The sequence below is a fragment of the Tupaia chinensis genome, unplaced genomic scaffold (assembly GCF_000334495.1).
Source record: "Tupaia chinensis unplaced genomic scaffold, TupChi_1.0 Scaffold141165_1, whole genome shotgun sequence".
NCBI lineage: Eukaryota > Metazoa > Chordata > Mammalia > Scandentia > Tupaiidae > Tupaia > Tupaia belangeri.
In genome coordinates this window covers 1,768,051-1,782,460 of record NW_006201028.1, presented here as the reverse complement: position 1 = coordinate 1,782,460, position 14,410 = coordinate 1,768,051, and the positions used below count along the sequence as shown (strand labels likewise).

General features: G+C 40.0%; 1 protein-coding gene across 3 annotated transcripts in view; it reads left to right on the top strand.

Annotated features, from left to right (window-relative positions):
* Positions 1 to 14,410, top strand: part of SBF2 (SET binding factor 2) — a gene marked incomplete at its 5' end in the record, with an annotated part of 353,908 nt that overhangs the window by 311,128 nt on the left and 28,370 nt on the right. For all 3 annotated transcript variants that reach the window (XM_014581887.1, XM_014581886.1, XM_014581888.2), the window contains 4 exon segments: positions 3,457 to 3,641; positions 6,655 to 6,831; positions 10,060 to 10,161; positions 10,888 to 11,073. In XM_014581887.1, the coding sequence (XP_014437373.1) occupies positions 3,457 to 3,641; positions 6,655 to 6,831; positions 10,060 to 10,161; positions 10,888 to 11,073 (650 nt within the window).

Here is a 14,410-nt window from a genome sequence, read left to right as displayed (position 1 = left end):
TTAAATTTATTTATTTAAATTTGATCGGAGAGGGACAGAGTGAGAGAAAGAGAGGGAAAGTGAGAAAATAAGCCTCCAGGTCCAGAACTTGAACTGCGGTCAAGCCATATGGAAGTCCAGCACCCTTAACCACCACACCACCTGCCCATCCCTCCTCCTCTTGCCACTATTAAATGCTCAGGGCTCTAGAAATCACTCAAGAAGTCTAAGTGGACATCACCACCACCAATGCAGTGGTGTGATTCCTTTGGTCATAGTGTCTTCCAGAGAGGATTACATTTCTCAGAGCCCTCTGCTGGCCCCACATCAACAGTATTTTGTCATCATTGATTTTCTGCTAAGTATTAAGTACTTGGTAGTTTTTTCATTAAGGAGTCCTAATTTTGAGAAATGCTTAATGTTTTTTGTTGTATAACCCTCCTTTCACTCTTTCACTACAAATAATTGAAGTTGTGGTAGAATCACAAGAGCTCACACTGTATTGATTTGCAAAAAGACAATTATCCACAAATGCTTTAAGTGCCTGTAGTCAGGCTCTAGACATGGATACAAGAGTAAACATGACCAGGCTCCTGCCCATGTAGAGTAAAAGATTAGATGAATAATTCCAATGCAGTGTGTTCCGAGCCCAAATAATACCTGGATCTTAGAGATAAATAAGACTTTGTCAGGTAAGGAAAAATATGGGAGAAATAATTCCAGGCAGAGGCTAGCATGAGAATATGCAATGTGTTGAGAAAACAGCATCTCAGAATCAGAAACCACTCAAGCTTCACTATAATTATCATAGTTTCCTATAGTCTGATAGGAAAGCTCAGAACTTTGGCAGAGGAGAGCAGTCAGTCTGCACAGAGGAGGCCTTGTGCCTGTGCCCTGCCATCCCAGGATGTTGGTTGTTCTGTCCTGCAGTTGCATCTTCTGTATGCCATGAGCCAGCACTTCTGCAGCCCTTACTTTCTGACTTTCTTTGGTCACAAAGCCATCAATATCTTTCATTTTTTGCTTCTAAAGGCATGAGACAGGAATGAAAAATCACTTCTAATAATTTTTTATCATTATCACATTTAATGCAATTTTGTATTGTGTAGTTTGATAATACTGCTATTAAAGTTTATAAGCCTAAGTAAATACAAAATCATTTCCCGTAATTGGCTTGAGCAACTCCTTTGCTCAGGATGTGATACGACTGCTCACTTTTTGTTGTTGTTACCAGGTAATGTTTGCCATAGTCAGGAAATTCTGTTGGAAAAATCCAGTATTACTCAAATTACAAAAGTATTATCTCTAATACTATCATTTTTGGTGCAAGTAGGAATTTTAAGAGGACTCATTCTTTCAATCATCACAAGCTGTATTATTAGTGGTATTGGGTATTGTCACAGGATCTCAAATTTTTGCTGTTCATAACTATTTATCAATGGAAAATAAGCATAATTTCCAAATGAAAAGAGAAGAAGGAAGATAGTGTGGCAATGCTTAATGCTCTACTACAAAAACATGCCCTTAGTTATTCCAAATGGCTGCTGGAGAGTCATCGTTTCCTGGTGTGATGACCTCACGCAAAGAACAAGCGTGTTCTTTGACACGTAGCATTTGCTAATCCATTTCCTCCGATGCTAGGGCCAGTGTATTCCTAACTTTTATATACAAACATCCCAAAGTCCTTAATTGTATTATGCAAGTCTATTTCTAACTGGATGACCATCTTTAAAAGCTTACTCCATTTGGTATAATGTCTTAGTGGCACCCTGTGCTGTGCTGTCCATTTCATCGTGCTTCTATATACAAACAGGCGCTGAAATTTCATTTAACAGGCACTCAGTTCATCTTTTTTTTTGTGACTGTGCAGCTTTTCATTTGTTAATGAAATCTTCTACTTTTATTATTTTCACATTTTTCCTTTATATTAACTTAATTTTTTTAAATTAAAGAGCCTATTCTCACAATCTGCTCTGATGTTTGCTGCTGTACACATTTCATGTCTCCTTCTGTCTTTAATCTTACCTACCAGTGCATGGGTACAGAGATAAGTGTTTTACTCAGTCAAATCCCAAACCTTCAGCTAAGGAAACAGTCCATAATCAAGGTACTGTATTATGTGTCCCAGTGTGTCACTCTCTTAAACCATCTTCATATGAAACATACACATTACAAGTGACTTTATCATATTCATTTGTCAAATGATATCCTTTATTCTCATCCACATTCTGAATTAACTGTGAGTCCGTTTACAAAAAATTAACACTTGCCATAATATCTAAGCCAAGCTTATAGATTATACATTGGGTTGTCAAAAAAGTTGTGAAGTATTTTTCTGTTTTTCTCTGTAAAAATGCATCATGACTTTTCCAGCAACTCAACAAAAAGATTGTTGCATGTTAAACTAAAATCACCTGCAAATCCTTTGCTTGGAAACTGGTCTCCTGACCCCATAAATGCTTACAAAGAGAAGGAGAGAGAGAGTAGCAGATGTGACTTATCATGGTGACATCTAGATACTTAGAAATATGGCTCGAAGAAGAGCCTTTCCAGATCTAGAGCAGAAAACCCACTTTTGGGAAACAGGGACTCCATCACTGGGTTTAACCACAGTCTGTAAGTGTTTCTGAGGGACTCTTGTTTTGAAGGTGCCATCATGCTAGTCAAATTAGTGAATTAGTGTGTGCCCTTATATTTGGGATGTTTAATGTTAATAGCTTCATTTGCATGTGGGAATTATTATTTTTTTCTAATAAATATAATTAAGGTCAAATTATAAGACTTCTAGCAATTTAGTTTGAGTTTTCTCGTAGAAGACATTTTCTTCTGGCATATATTTTAAATAAAGCCTGCTAATATTCAGTGCAACATACATTACTAAATTTATAATTTCTCATTATTTTTCATGGACACTGGGGAACAAAACTACGATATAATCTTTACTGATCTAGAATTACATCATTTTGGCCTCATAGTCAAATATTAGTTCCAAATTCATCTTCAGATTTTCAAAGATTCAGCAAATTTCTAGTTTATATCTTAATCTAGAGTTCTTGTTAAATTGACTAAATAAATAGAATACACTTTTCATGAAGCCTAGAGAAAATGAGTTAATTACTCAGTGTTCTCCTTCCTCGGCTTCATTACTGCTCCTGCCTGCATTTTTTTGTTTCCAGTGTCAGTGCATTCTTTCTACTTACTCTCAGAATTTACTTATAAGTACTGAATTATCAAAATAGGAAGTCAGAGTTGCTCTGGGTGACTGCTCAGGTCCTCTGAGCCTAAGATTGTGTGATTTTCAAGTACTGTACTAAGCAATGCTTATGTTGCAAAAATAAATGGCAAATGACCAGTAGGATCCAGTTAGCTTAATTAACTCACTATTACCTCTAAAACCATGATCCAGAGCATGCGCCTTTTCCCCCAGACCATTCCCACATCACAGCATCTCACTCCGTTCTTTTGGCTCTCGTGAAGGTGTGTGGGCAAGTCTTCGCTCGAGCACCCGCTTGATCAGCTCTCCAACGTCCTTCATCGATGTTGGCGCCCGGCTGGCAGGCAAGGATCACTCAGGCTCCTTTAGTAACAGCGCCTATCTACAGAATCAGCTCTTGAAACGCCAAGCAGCCCTTTATATATTTGGTGAAAAGTCACAACTGAGGGTAAGATTTCTGTTTCTCACTTTATGGACACATTAAGGCAGTTTATAAAACCCATGCTACATATCAGCTTTCCCAGATTTTTTTGTGGTTCTTAACCTGGAGTTAACCTCAAACAAAAATTAGCTCTCTTTATGTACTCACACACTCACGCACATGCACACGTGCGTGTATGTATATTGACATAGATAAATATACATATGCATATGTATTACCCATGAAAATATTCATAATCATAAAAAATAAAAATTGGAGATATGAGGAAGTGTTCATACAAAAAAGAAATAAGGCTTACTCAGACTGTGTTTCCTACAGTCTTGATTCCATTTCCACGGGAGTCTGTGCCAATGGCAGAACAGATGGCTTTGTTGTTGTAAACCTGTTGATAATGAGAGGTCCAGGGAGGTGGGGAGAAGGGGAGAAGAGACGGTGGCACCGCAGACGGAGGCAAGCAAGGACCAAGACTGGTTTCTAAGTAACGTTTTTTAAAACTTAGCAGATTTGCACGTATAGAGACACATGTCCTAACATGTCAGAAACGTCACGGTATTGAATGCTAATCCACTTTATGATTACTATTACATTATAATGCTAAAGAACTTTACTATGCTAAAGTCCCACAAATTGGAGTGATAACCTCTGACTCCAAAAGCATGGGTTATTTCTTTATTTTCATGTTTTGCAAATCACACATCACAAAATAAATTTGACTACTACTTTCAGGCATGTAGGAAATGAAAGTGTTTATTAAGTCAGAAATCCCCTGAAAATTTAGCCCAGTGCTCCAGTCAGAACTGGACAATCTGGACAGACCTCTGGCTGAACCGCAGAGTAGAGACCGTGAACAGGATGCTCTCAGCAGGATCCCACATGCCTGGCCCTTCAGATGCCAGTGCTGAGTCATCTCTTCTGTCACAGGCTGCTTTGCTAACTCTTCTCCCACTGCCAGGATTGCTGCAGTCACTTAGTCACAGCCTTTATGATCGAGAGCATGAAACTGCTGTGTAATGCGCAGAGTTTAATCTGCATACGTGTCTTCTGATACAGCAGATAATTTCACATCCAGAAAATAGTTGGAACATTTCTCAACAGCAGTCCAGGGTTGCCTACACAGCCTCTCTGGCACCAGTGTTGTTTTCTAGAACACAGACTTTCCACATTTCAGCACACCACTTGCATGATCTGTCAGTCTCTGAGCTGTGGCTCCTGAATGCCCACCCCTGCCATTTTCTTTGCACATTGTCCTCAGGTTAGCTGTGAGATCATACATATTTGAGTAAGGAAGACTGACTACTTAGGACCTTTGCTTTCTCCTCCCTCCCCTCTTTCCTTCTTCCATCAATAAAATACTATTTTTTGTTTGTTTTATTACTGAGAGCACTGCAAGAGAGAGTGAGAGAGGGAAAGAAAGAGAGAGAGGGAAAGGGAGGGCGGGAGGGAAAAAACGGACCAACCCCCAAGGGGTATCATCATATCATAGTACTTTTCCCTTCATTTCTCTACCCCATCAGGATTTTGGACATGCACATACATGTGCCTAGCATGTTTTTGTTTTCAAAGAGAGTTTTTTGCTCTAAGGGTACATGTGCTCACTGGAAAGACAGAGAGAGACAGAAAGCAGTAAGTCACTCCCCTGGGAGGATAGCCATGCCACAATCCCCTCTCCTCCAGGCTCCTCTTGGTATTTTGGGCATGCATGCACATGCACCTGGTGTTTCAAGGCACTGGGTCCAGGACTCGAACTGTGGTCAACTACATGGGAGTCTGGTGATGTAGTCATTATTCCATCTGCTGGTTCCAACCCAGCATGTTTTTCAAGCTGCTGGGGCTGAGATTTGACCAGTAGATCTCTGGTTCTTTATGTAAAGTGCTTAACCACTGCAATATGGGCCAGCCCAATAAAGCATTATATTTAAAAAATGTAATTCCACCATATAGGCCTAACAGCTGTTAACAATTTTACATATTTCACTCAGATTTTTTTATTAATTCAACTAGATCTGTAGCATGACCCTATCTTTCTAACAGGTGCCATATTCAAACTAGCACAGTGCTGTCTATTTACAACTCCGTATCTTTTTCTCCCAGCAAAGGATGTGTAAAGTACAGCCAGTAAGTGACAGTGAGTTATTTTTAAAATACTCTTGAATCTGGCCGTTTTTACCTTTTGAATTCACATGCTTTAGTATTTAATTAGTAGTAACCAATTCTTTATAACTTCATAATGTGCTTCACATTGTAATTAGTAACTTCTAGTTTGTTAGCTGGACATACTTGTCTAGCTCATATAGGGTTGGAAATTAGAATCTATTTTTCCTGAAAAGTAAACTGTTTTAGAATTATTTATTTATTTATTTATTTATTTTTTGCTATAGGGCACACGCACTTACCAGAGAGAGACAGGTACTAAAGTCCCTTATATGAAACAGCATAGTATTATATGTCTATAACCTAAGCACATCCTCTCATATATTTTAAATCATCTCTACGTGACTTATAACACCTAATACAATATAAATAGCATGTAAATAGCTGTTAGGCTGTATTGTTTAGGGAATAAAGACGAGGGGCAAAGTCTGTACTTGTTCAGTGTAGACACAACCATCATAGCGCTAACTGCATAGTCCGCGTCAGCAACAGCGTAACATTTTCCATCTGCGGTGGTTGGATCTGCTGATGCAGAACCTGTGGATAGAGAAAGCCAACTGCATTTGGTGTTAAAGTTCCATCAAGTTCCAGCCTATCAGTTTTCTCTTTGAGTTCACAGAATGACAGCATTCTTAAACGGAGCAGTCTACCTCTAGAAGGACTAGAGCTGCCATTGCAGACAAACCCCTAGGCCTCACTGAATGACCTTTTCCTAGCAGCACGGACTCGTCAGCCCCCAAACATTGACTTGGGTGACTCACTGCAGCCTCAACTAATCTGTATCGTTAAGCCATTGCCCTGTTGAAAACATTGCTCTTTTTCACCTGTAGCTTTTCATCTGCCTAATTCTCTGCATCTTCATCCACAGAGCTTCAAGCTAGAATTTGCTTTAAATTGTGAGTTTATTCCTGTTGAATTTCATGAAATCCGACAAGTGAAAGCCAGTTTTAAAAAGCTGATGAGGGCTTGTATCCCAAGCACCATCCCTACTGACTCAGAAGTGACCTTCCTGAAAGCCCTGGGAGACTCTGAGTGGTTCCCGCAGGTAATGTCTGAAGCAGCTCGTCTTATAACTCAAGGGAAGAGAGGCCTCAGCAAATAGACAGAAATGATATTTCAGGAAAAAATATTTTGTTTCCCCGCTACCCAACATTCTGTCCCCATATCGCGTGCCTTCTTTTAAAGGGCTTTCAGTTTCAAGAATCCATACACAATGGGAGGGGGAGGGAGGACAATTCATGGTCACTGGGTTTTTATCTCTGTGCAGTTGAAAGCTTGGTGTCCATAGGATGTTAAGGAGGAGAAAGTTATTTTCAGATGAGAGCTTTTATGTGCAGTAAACTTAATCAGCATGTACTTATAGGGTCCCTGTTCTGTTGTCTATGCAATAAGGACCAATATAGAAGGCAGTTTCTGTAGACTCCCAGAGCCTCTCCATCTTACGTTCTCACTTCCCATTTGTCTCTGTCTATTCTATGTCATAGATTTAGATTCACCCAAACCACCCACCAAAGGCACAGTAGGTGCTTCAGACCTACCTAAGGTTTGAGGAAAATAAGCATATATCCGTCCTTCAGTTTAGAAAACTTTGGGATATGTTTTGTTTTTGTTTTTTAATTTGCCAGAGGGTGCATGGGCTCATCAGAAAGGCATGGGATGAGGCAGGGATGAGAGGGTGAAAAGTACCATAATCCCTTCTCCTTCATTTCTCCCTTCTTTAGGGATTTTGAGCTCTCATGCACATGAGTTCAGCATACATTTCAAGCCACTGGGTCTAGGACTCAAATCGTATAGTCAGTCATGTGGAATGCAGCTGCCTTAACCACCATGCCATTAGGCTGGCCCTAATCTTGGGGTATTTTTAATTGAACTTTTATTGATAAATCAAAGGGAAATAGGTATGTCAGCACAGAGACACCACAGTTTTTCCACAGAAGGAAAGGTATTTGTGATGTGCATATTTTAGACACAGACATTTGACTAAGAGCATCTCTGCAGTATAGCCTTTAGCCTTGTATTAAGGCCCTGACGCCCTATGTTCCTCAGCCCCCTGCCCTGTCTACCTCTATTATGTATCTTGCCTCTCTTAAAAGAATAAAAGGATGTTTCCTTGAGTACATTGAACTACAGGCAAAAAAGCCAAGAAGCAATGTACCCAGGGCAATGACTGTTCTCAAGGTACTTAAACTAACGTATCAGGTTATGTTGTCACTATTAAGGCAATTTAGGATACTTTGAGTACCCATGTGAGGAGCTGATCAACTTCCTTATGTCCCTAGGTTGTGAGCCCCAGCCCCAATCCATCTCCACCACCCAGCCTGTCTGTGTTTCCGGTATATTTAGTGTTCTGCTCCCTGATGAAAAGTGGACCTGCACCAGAAGTTAGGGACTAAAGACAGTGGAAAGTATTGCCCCACTTGGGATATTGGCATTAGCAAAAGTAACTCTTAGCGCAAATGCTAAGCCCAGAGAAATTGTACGTGAGCAATCTCCCATTGCCAGGAAGAACATGTACTTTATTTTTTTATTATTATTGTTTATTTAATTTTATTTGTTCATTCTTTTTTTTTTTTTTTTTTTAATTTGACCAGAGAGAGAGAAAGAGGGAAGTGAGAAAGCAAGCCACCAGGTCTGGGACTCCAGCTGTGGTCGGCCATGTGGGAGTGCCCAGCGCCTTAACCACCACACCACCTGCTGGTTCCCTTATTCTTTTTTTTTTTTTTCCATTGTTTTGTATTTTAAATGGCCTACCTCTGTTTAAAATTCAGCCACTTCTCACTTAACAAGGCACCTGTTTAATGACTACTTTGGACTTAGAGCAGTTCTCCAGTATAGGGAACCCCCTTTCTCAGTCTCTGTGGGTCTTGGGAATTCCCTTTCTCGGCTTTTGTATGTTCCCCCAGGCAGTTAGTATTTGTTGCACGTTTACAATTACGCAAGACTATGTATTTCATTTATAAATTTGTACTTTATTATACACCCACAGTAGTATTCAGAATAAATAAAAATGAGTATGCCAGACTTATATTATTGTGTTGTGGTGTATCTTGGTGCTTCCTAGCATTTATCTAATGTCTCCTTTTTGTATGGATAGAATTACATTATTTTAGTGTATTTTTACAAGATATTTATTGAAAAATACATCCCCTGTGGGGCCACGACACACCACAAGACCATCTACCCTTAAGTTCATTGCTCATTAACCAGTTTGCTTAAATACCAAGTCATTGGAACAGAACTTGGTCGTTAAGTGAGGCATGCCTATTGGGTTTTAAGTTTTGTTTATGTTTTAGTTCAGTGTTAGATTCATACTGCAAGTTATGTCATATAATGCTTAAATTTTTAAAAACTAGAATGTTACCCATTTGGTTTTAAATTTATATGCTGTGCTCACACCCTAGCTCCTTAGGGACTTTGAGTCAATTGGCATGGTTTAAAAAGCAGAGCATACATGTCAGTTTTCTTCCCATTTAATATACAATGTCAATAAGCAGAAATATCTTGTCATTTAAGCATATGATTCACTTACATAAAAAGCTTCTTTTTAAAGTGTATAACTCAGTGCTTTATAGCAAATATCACCAATCTCCAATTCCAGAAAAACTAAGAAAATCTAGAATGGAACTTATTACATCATGAAAAAAAATTTTTAAGTCCACAAACTACCTTAGATCACTTAGAATCGCTATATTTTCCACCCCATAAAATCACATATAGCCTTGGAAACCAGCAGTTAGCGTAATGGCTATGTTGCTGGACTCCCACGTAGTAGACCACGGTTCGTGTCCCGGACCCGGTGGCTTAAAACTCACGCCGGGCGCGTGTGCGTGCGTGCCCAAGATCCCAAGAGGAGAATGGAGGAGAAGGGATTGCGGCGTGACCATCCCCCCTGGGGGGTGATTTCTCGCTTTCTGTCTCTATGTCTCTCTCTCTGTCTGTCTGGCGAGTGCACGCGCCCTACAGTGAAAAATCTCTCCAAAAGAAAAAAAAAATCACATATAGCCTTCTACTTTTGGAGGGAAATACATAATGAAGTAAAATGGTCTTACATATTGCTTTGAACACATTGTTTTAAAATGTGTCTACTTTTTAAAATATATCATTGTTTAATCTTGATTTGACAAGTACTTTAAGTTTTTAATAAACGTTATGTGGTTCTTTTTTTCCAAGTGCTTTGTCCCTAGCTTGTCTGATGATCCCAGGTTGACAGCAGGTCTGTCCTCTGTGCCCAGAAAGTGCTGGTGTCATTGTGACCTCCTTTCCTATCTCTCAGCTTCACAGGATAATGCAGCTGGCTGTGGTTGTGTCAGAAGTACTTGAGAATGGTTCTTCAGTTTTGGTCTGTTTGGAAGAAGGCTGGGACATCACTGCACAAGTAAACTATGATACATATTTTCAAATATTTAGTTCTATATTTGTATTTCAGTTTGGTTATTTCTAAATTCTGCAAATGAACCTTGTGTATAATGATTAATGTGCTTGTGGATGGAGAAAGTCCCATGTTAAACACCACGCAGTAACCATCAGGAAGCTCTATGCCGTGAACTTGGAGCCCTCACATATCCTGGAGCTCAGGCTCAGGACATCAGGCTCCCATCGCCACAGATGCACCACACGCACTTGCACAGACAGAGCCCTCCACACACAGGGATGTGGACCATCCTTCCTGGGCTTCGTCTGTCTTTTCCCTTGCTCTATAAGCCCCCTTTTTACACCAGAGTGAAAAGAAAAAGCATGAGTTCAAACTAGGTTAAGATATTAATGTACACCCATCAAAAAAGTAAAAATAGGTTCGAATTGATCCTTTGGTCTCGTTAATTAATGGAAGGAAAGGCTACAGTCAACAACCTGGCCAGTTAAAAATTAAAATTTTAATTCCCTGAAAGAAAACATGGTAGCCAAAATGAATTTGTGCTGTAGTTTTTACTGGAAGATTTGCAGAATCCATTTTATTGGAGTCATCCTGGAGCAGTTAGTGAGCAAATGTGTCGTCCGAGTAACTTTGCTTGTGAATTTGCCATCATCAAAAGGAATGCTTTCATCTTAGCAACAGGACTTTTTCAGGACTGAAATTAATAAATCCACCCTGTTTGTGCCGTAGGTGACATCTCTGGTTCAGCTACTCAGTGATCCCTTTTATAGGACACTTGAAGGTTTCCGGATGTTGGTGGAAAAAGAGTGGCTCTCTTTTGGTCATAAATTCAGTCAGCGGAGCAGCTTGACTCTCAACTCTCAGGGTAGTGGTTTTGCTCCAGTCTTTTTACAGTTCTTAGACTGTGTACACCAGGTAAGTATGAAGGGAGGGAAAGTACTAGCATTTATTGAGCATTGTGATGCCATGCAAGGTACCTTCCTGTTATAACTCTGATTAACTTGGCCATAGGACATGCTGCAGCCTTAGCAATACACTTCTGGGGAGGGAGAAGGAAAAGAACTAGTTGGTTTCTGAAACTAGGACAGCTGAGCTGGCTACTGAGTTGGCCCATATGAGGCAAGCACCGCTCTGAATTACCGCTCTAAACAAGAGGAGCAAATTTGGACTTGTTCTCCAAGAAGATTTGGACTAGGGTCAGACAGCAAAAATCTCTAGGTAATGGCAAGGCCTGACATCCAGCATATATTCTGCTTTGTTTGGAAGGCCCCTAATTTGTGCCTAAACACGGGTGATAGAACCTAAGCTCTAAAGAAATAATCAGGTCCCAGCCAAGGAGGCCTATGGTGTTGAGAACATGGTTCACTTCTACTAAGTGACCTAATCAGGGCTAATCAAGAGACCAGACAGAGACCTGGTATATAATCTAGTCAAACCCATTTTGGGTGGGAGAGATGTGAGTGCTCTAGGCTGCCTCCTACCTTCCTCCCAGTCACAGCAGATACAGCCCTTTCGATGGGGCCTTGGTCAGGCTTGGACTTGAGAACTAGATGGCACTGGATTTGCAAGTTGAAGACCAAATTGGCCTAAGAAAAACAGGGTTGACATTTCCAGTCCTGTTTTCTCTGCACCACCATGCCATGAGTAGATGAATGGTTTCTGGCATGTCAAACATACTTGCGGGAATATTGAGGCTCTTTGAAATATATTGGCGTCAGGATCTATCGAAAGCAAAGGTGGAAATGTTTTCAGGAGTCAGAATTGGAGCTAGGTCTTCTGAAGGGGCAAGTTGGTATATGGTTAGGGTTTATGTTGTTTTTATTCTATAATCATTTGATCTGCTTTATTAATTCACTGTTTTTTAAATAACAGCTTTGTTCAAGTATAATTTATATACCATATAGTTTATCTATTTAAGGTGTACAGCTCAATGATTTTTAGTACATTTAGAATTGTACATTTACTACAATTTTAGAATACCTTATCACTCAAAAGAAACTTCATATCCATTAGCAGTGACCTTCCACCCTTCTCATCCTGCTGCGTGCATGCACACACACACATACACGCATGGAGACCATGTTTTTGATTGCTCCAGTTCACTTGTTAAAGACCTATTGAATAATTCTATCTGGTTTGTCTGAACAGTTTCTAAAGGTGCTAGTCACAAGGTTGAGCTCGTGCTTTTAAACCCTTTGTAGCAAATGGTGTATTTGCTTTCTGTTGGAATAGTAACCTCGCTATTTATACTCTTTTTGACACATAGAAGGAGAAGTTTGGAGACCGTTGTCTCGAAACTGAAAGCACTTGAGTTCTTCATGAAAGCTCTTCTTATAGTTTTACTATGCTTGCCAAATGCACTAAGCTATTTCCTCCCTCCATATACCACCACTACTAACAATAATTGCTAATTACTCTGTTTTGGAAACTGTCCTGAATACCATATATAGTTAAAAATAAAAATTTTACAATTCTTTCTGAGTAATCTTTGAATGGTTACCTGACCCCTTTCATTTGTATTTCCTTTTTTTTTTTTTTTTTTAAGAATTATTTACCGTGGGGTCGGCTGGTGGTGTGGTGGTTGAGGCACTGGACTCACATGTGGCTGGCCACAGTTTGAGTCCCAGACCTGGCAACTTGCTTTCTTCCTTTCCTCTCTCTTTCTCTGTCTTGTTCTGGTCAAATTAAAAAATAATAATAGATGATGACTATGATTAAATAAAAATTATTTTTAAAAGAATTGTTTACCTTTTATTATTAGTATTATTGTTCTTGTTATTATTTAATTTGACCAGAGAGAGAGAGGAAAAGTGAGAAAGCAAGCCATCAACTCTGGGACTCGAACCTCAGTCAACCATGTGAGAGTCCAGCACCTTAACCACTATGCCACCTACCAGCCCTATCATTTGTATTTCTAATGTATCGTTTACAAACTGCTTTGGTAGCATCTCTAACACTACAGATGACCCTTGAGTGATACAGGTTTGAATTGCAAGTCAACATAAATTTTTTACAGTAAATACTGTAAATGCTTTTTCTTAGTATTTTCGTCACATTTTCTTTTCTCTAGCTTACTTTATTTTAGGAATACAGTATGTAGTACATAATAACATACGAAATATGTTGACTATTCATGTTATTGGTAAGGTTTCCTGAAAGTAGTAGGCTATTAGTATTTATGTTTCGGGGAGTCAGAAGTTACACACATGGACCCAAGCACAGTGTCACAAACAAGAGTGTGCTGCTGCTTAGTGGCGAGGCCATGCAGGATGCCTAGGTTCAGTTCCTGGCACAAACTAAACAGATCAGGCAGGATTGTACACACCTGTGGTCCTAGCTAACTGGCAAGCTGTGGCGGAGGATTGCAGTGTGGAACAGACCCTGTCAGAAATCCTGTGTTGACCAGCCATGGTAGCATGGCAGTAATGCAACACTCAGCAGTGCTGAAGCCACATGGGAAGGCACCGAGGTCTCCCTGCACACACCAGCATATACAGGCCCATAATCCTGGCTGGCCGAGGCTGGGGCTGGATAGTGGCACGAGGACCCTGCTGGAGGTATTTGTGTATCTGTCTGTCTCTGTCTCTCCTATGGAAGAAATAAATGAATAAACTTTAATAATTTGGTTTTAAACTGCTCCCCTCGGGGCCAGCAGGTGGCACGGTGGTTAAGACACTTGACTGCCACATGGCCAACCATGATTTAAGTCCCGGACCTGGTGCCTCACTTTCTCACTCCCCCCCCCCTTCTTTCTCTCTCTCTCTGGCTAGCACACATGTCCTGTGGCAAATTTTAAAAATAATGATAATAACAATGATAAATAAAATTAAATAAATAATCGATCCTGAAGACAAAGCACGAAGCAGTGGCTGCCAAGATGTAGAAGTGGTCCAGGCAAAGCAAAAGCTGGCCAGTCAAGAGCAAAGGTCATGGCCACAATTTTTGAGATGCCAAAGGCATTTTCTCATTGACTTTCTGGAGGGCCCAAGAATGATAACATCTGGTTATTATGTGAGTGTTTGGAAAAGGTTAGCCAAAGCTTTAACAGAAAAACACCCGGGAAGGCTTCACCAGAGTCCATCTGTACCACAACAATGGTCCTCTCATCAAACACAGATAGTTAGTTGTAGGAGAATTTCTATGGAAAATCACCAGATATCTATCTTATAGTCCTGTTTGGCTCTTTCTGACTGCTTAAGAACTCTTTCAAGGGTAACCATTTTCTTCAGTTAATAATGTAAAAAGACTGCAT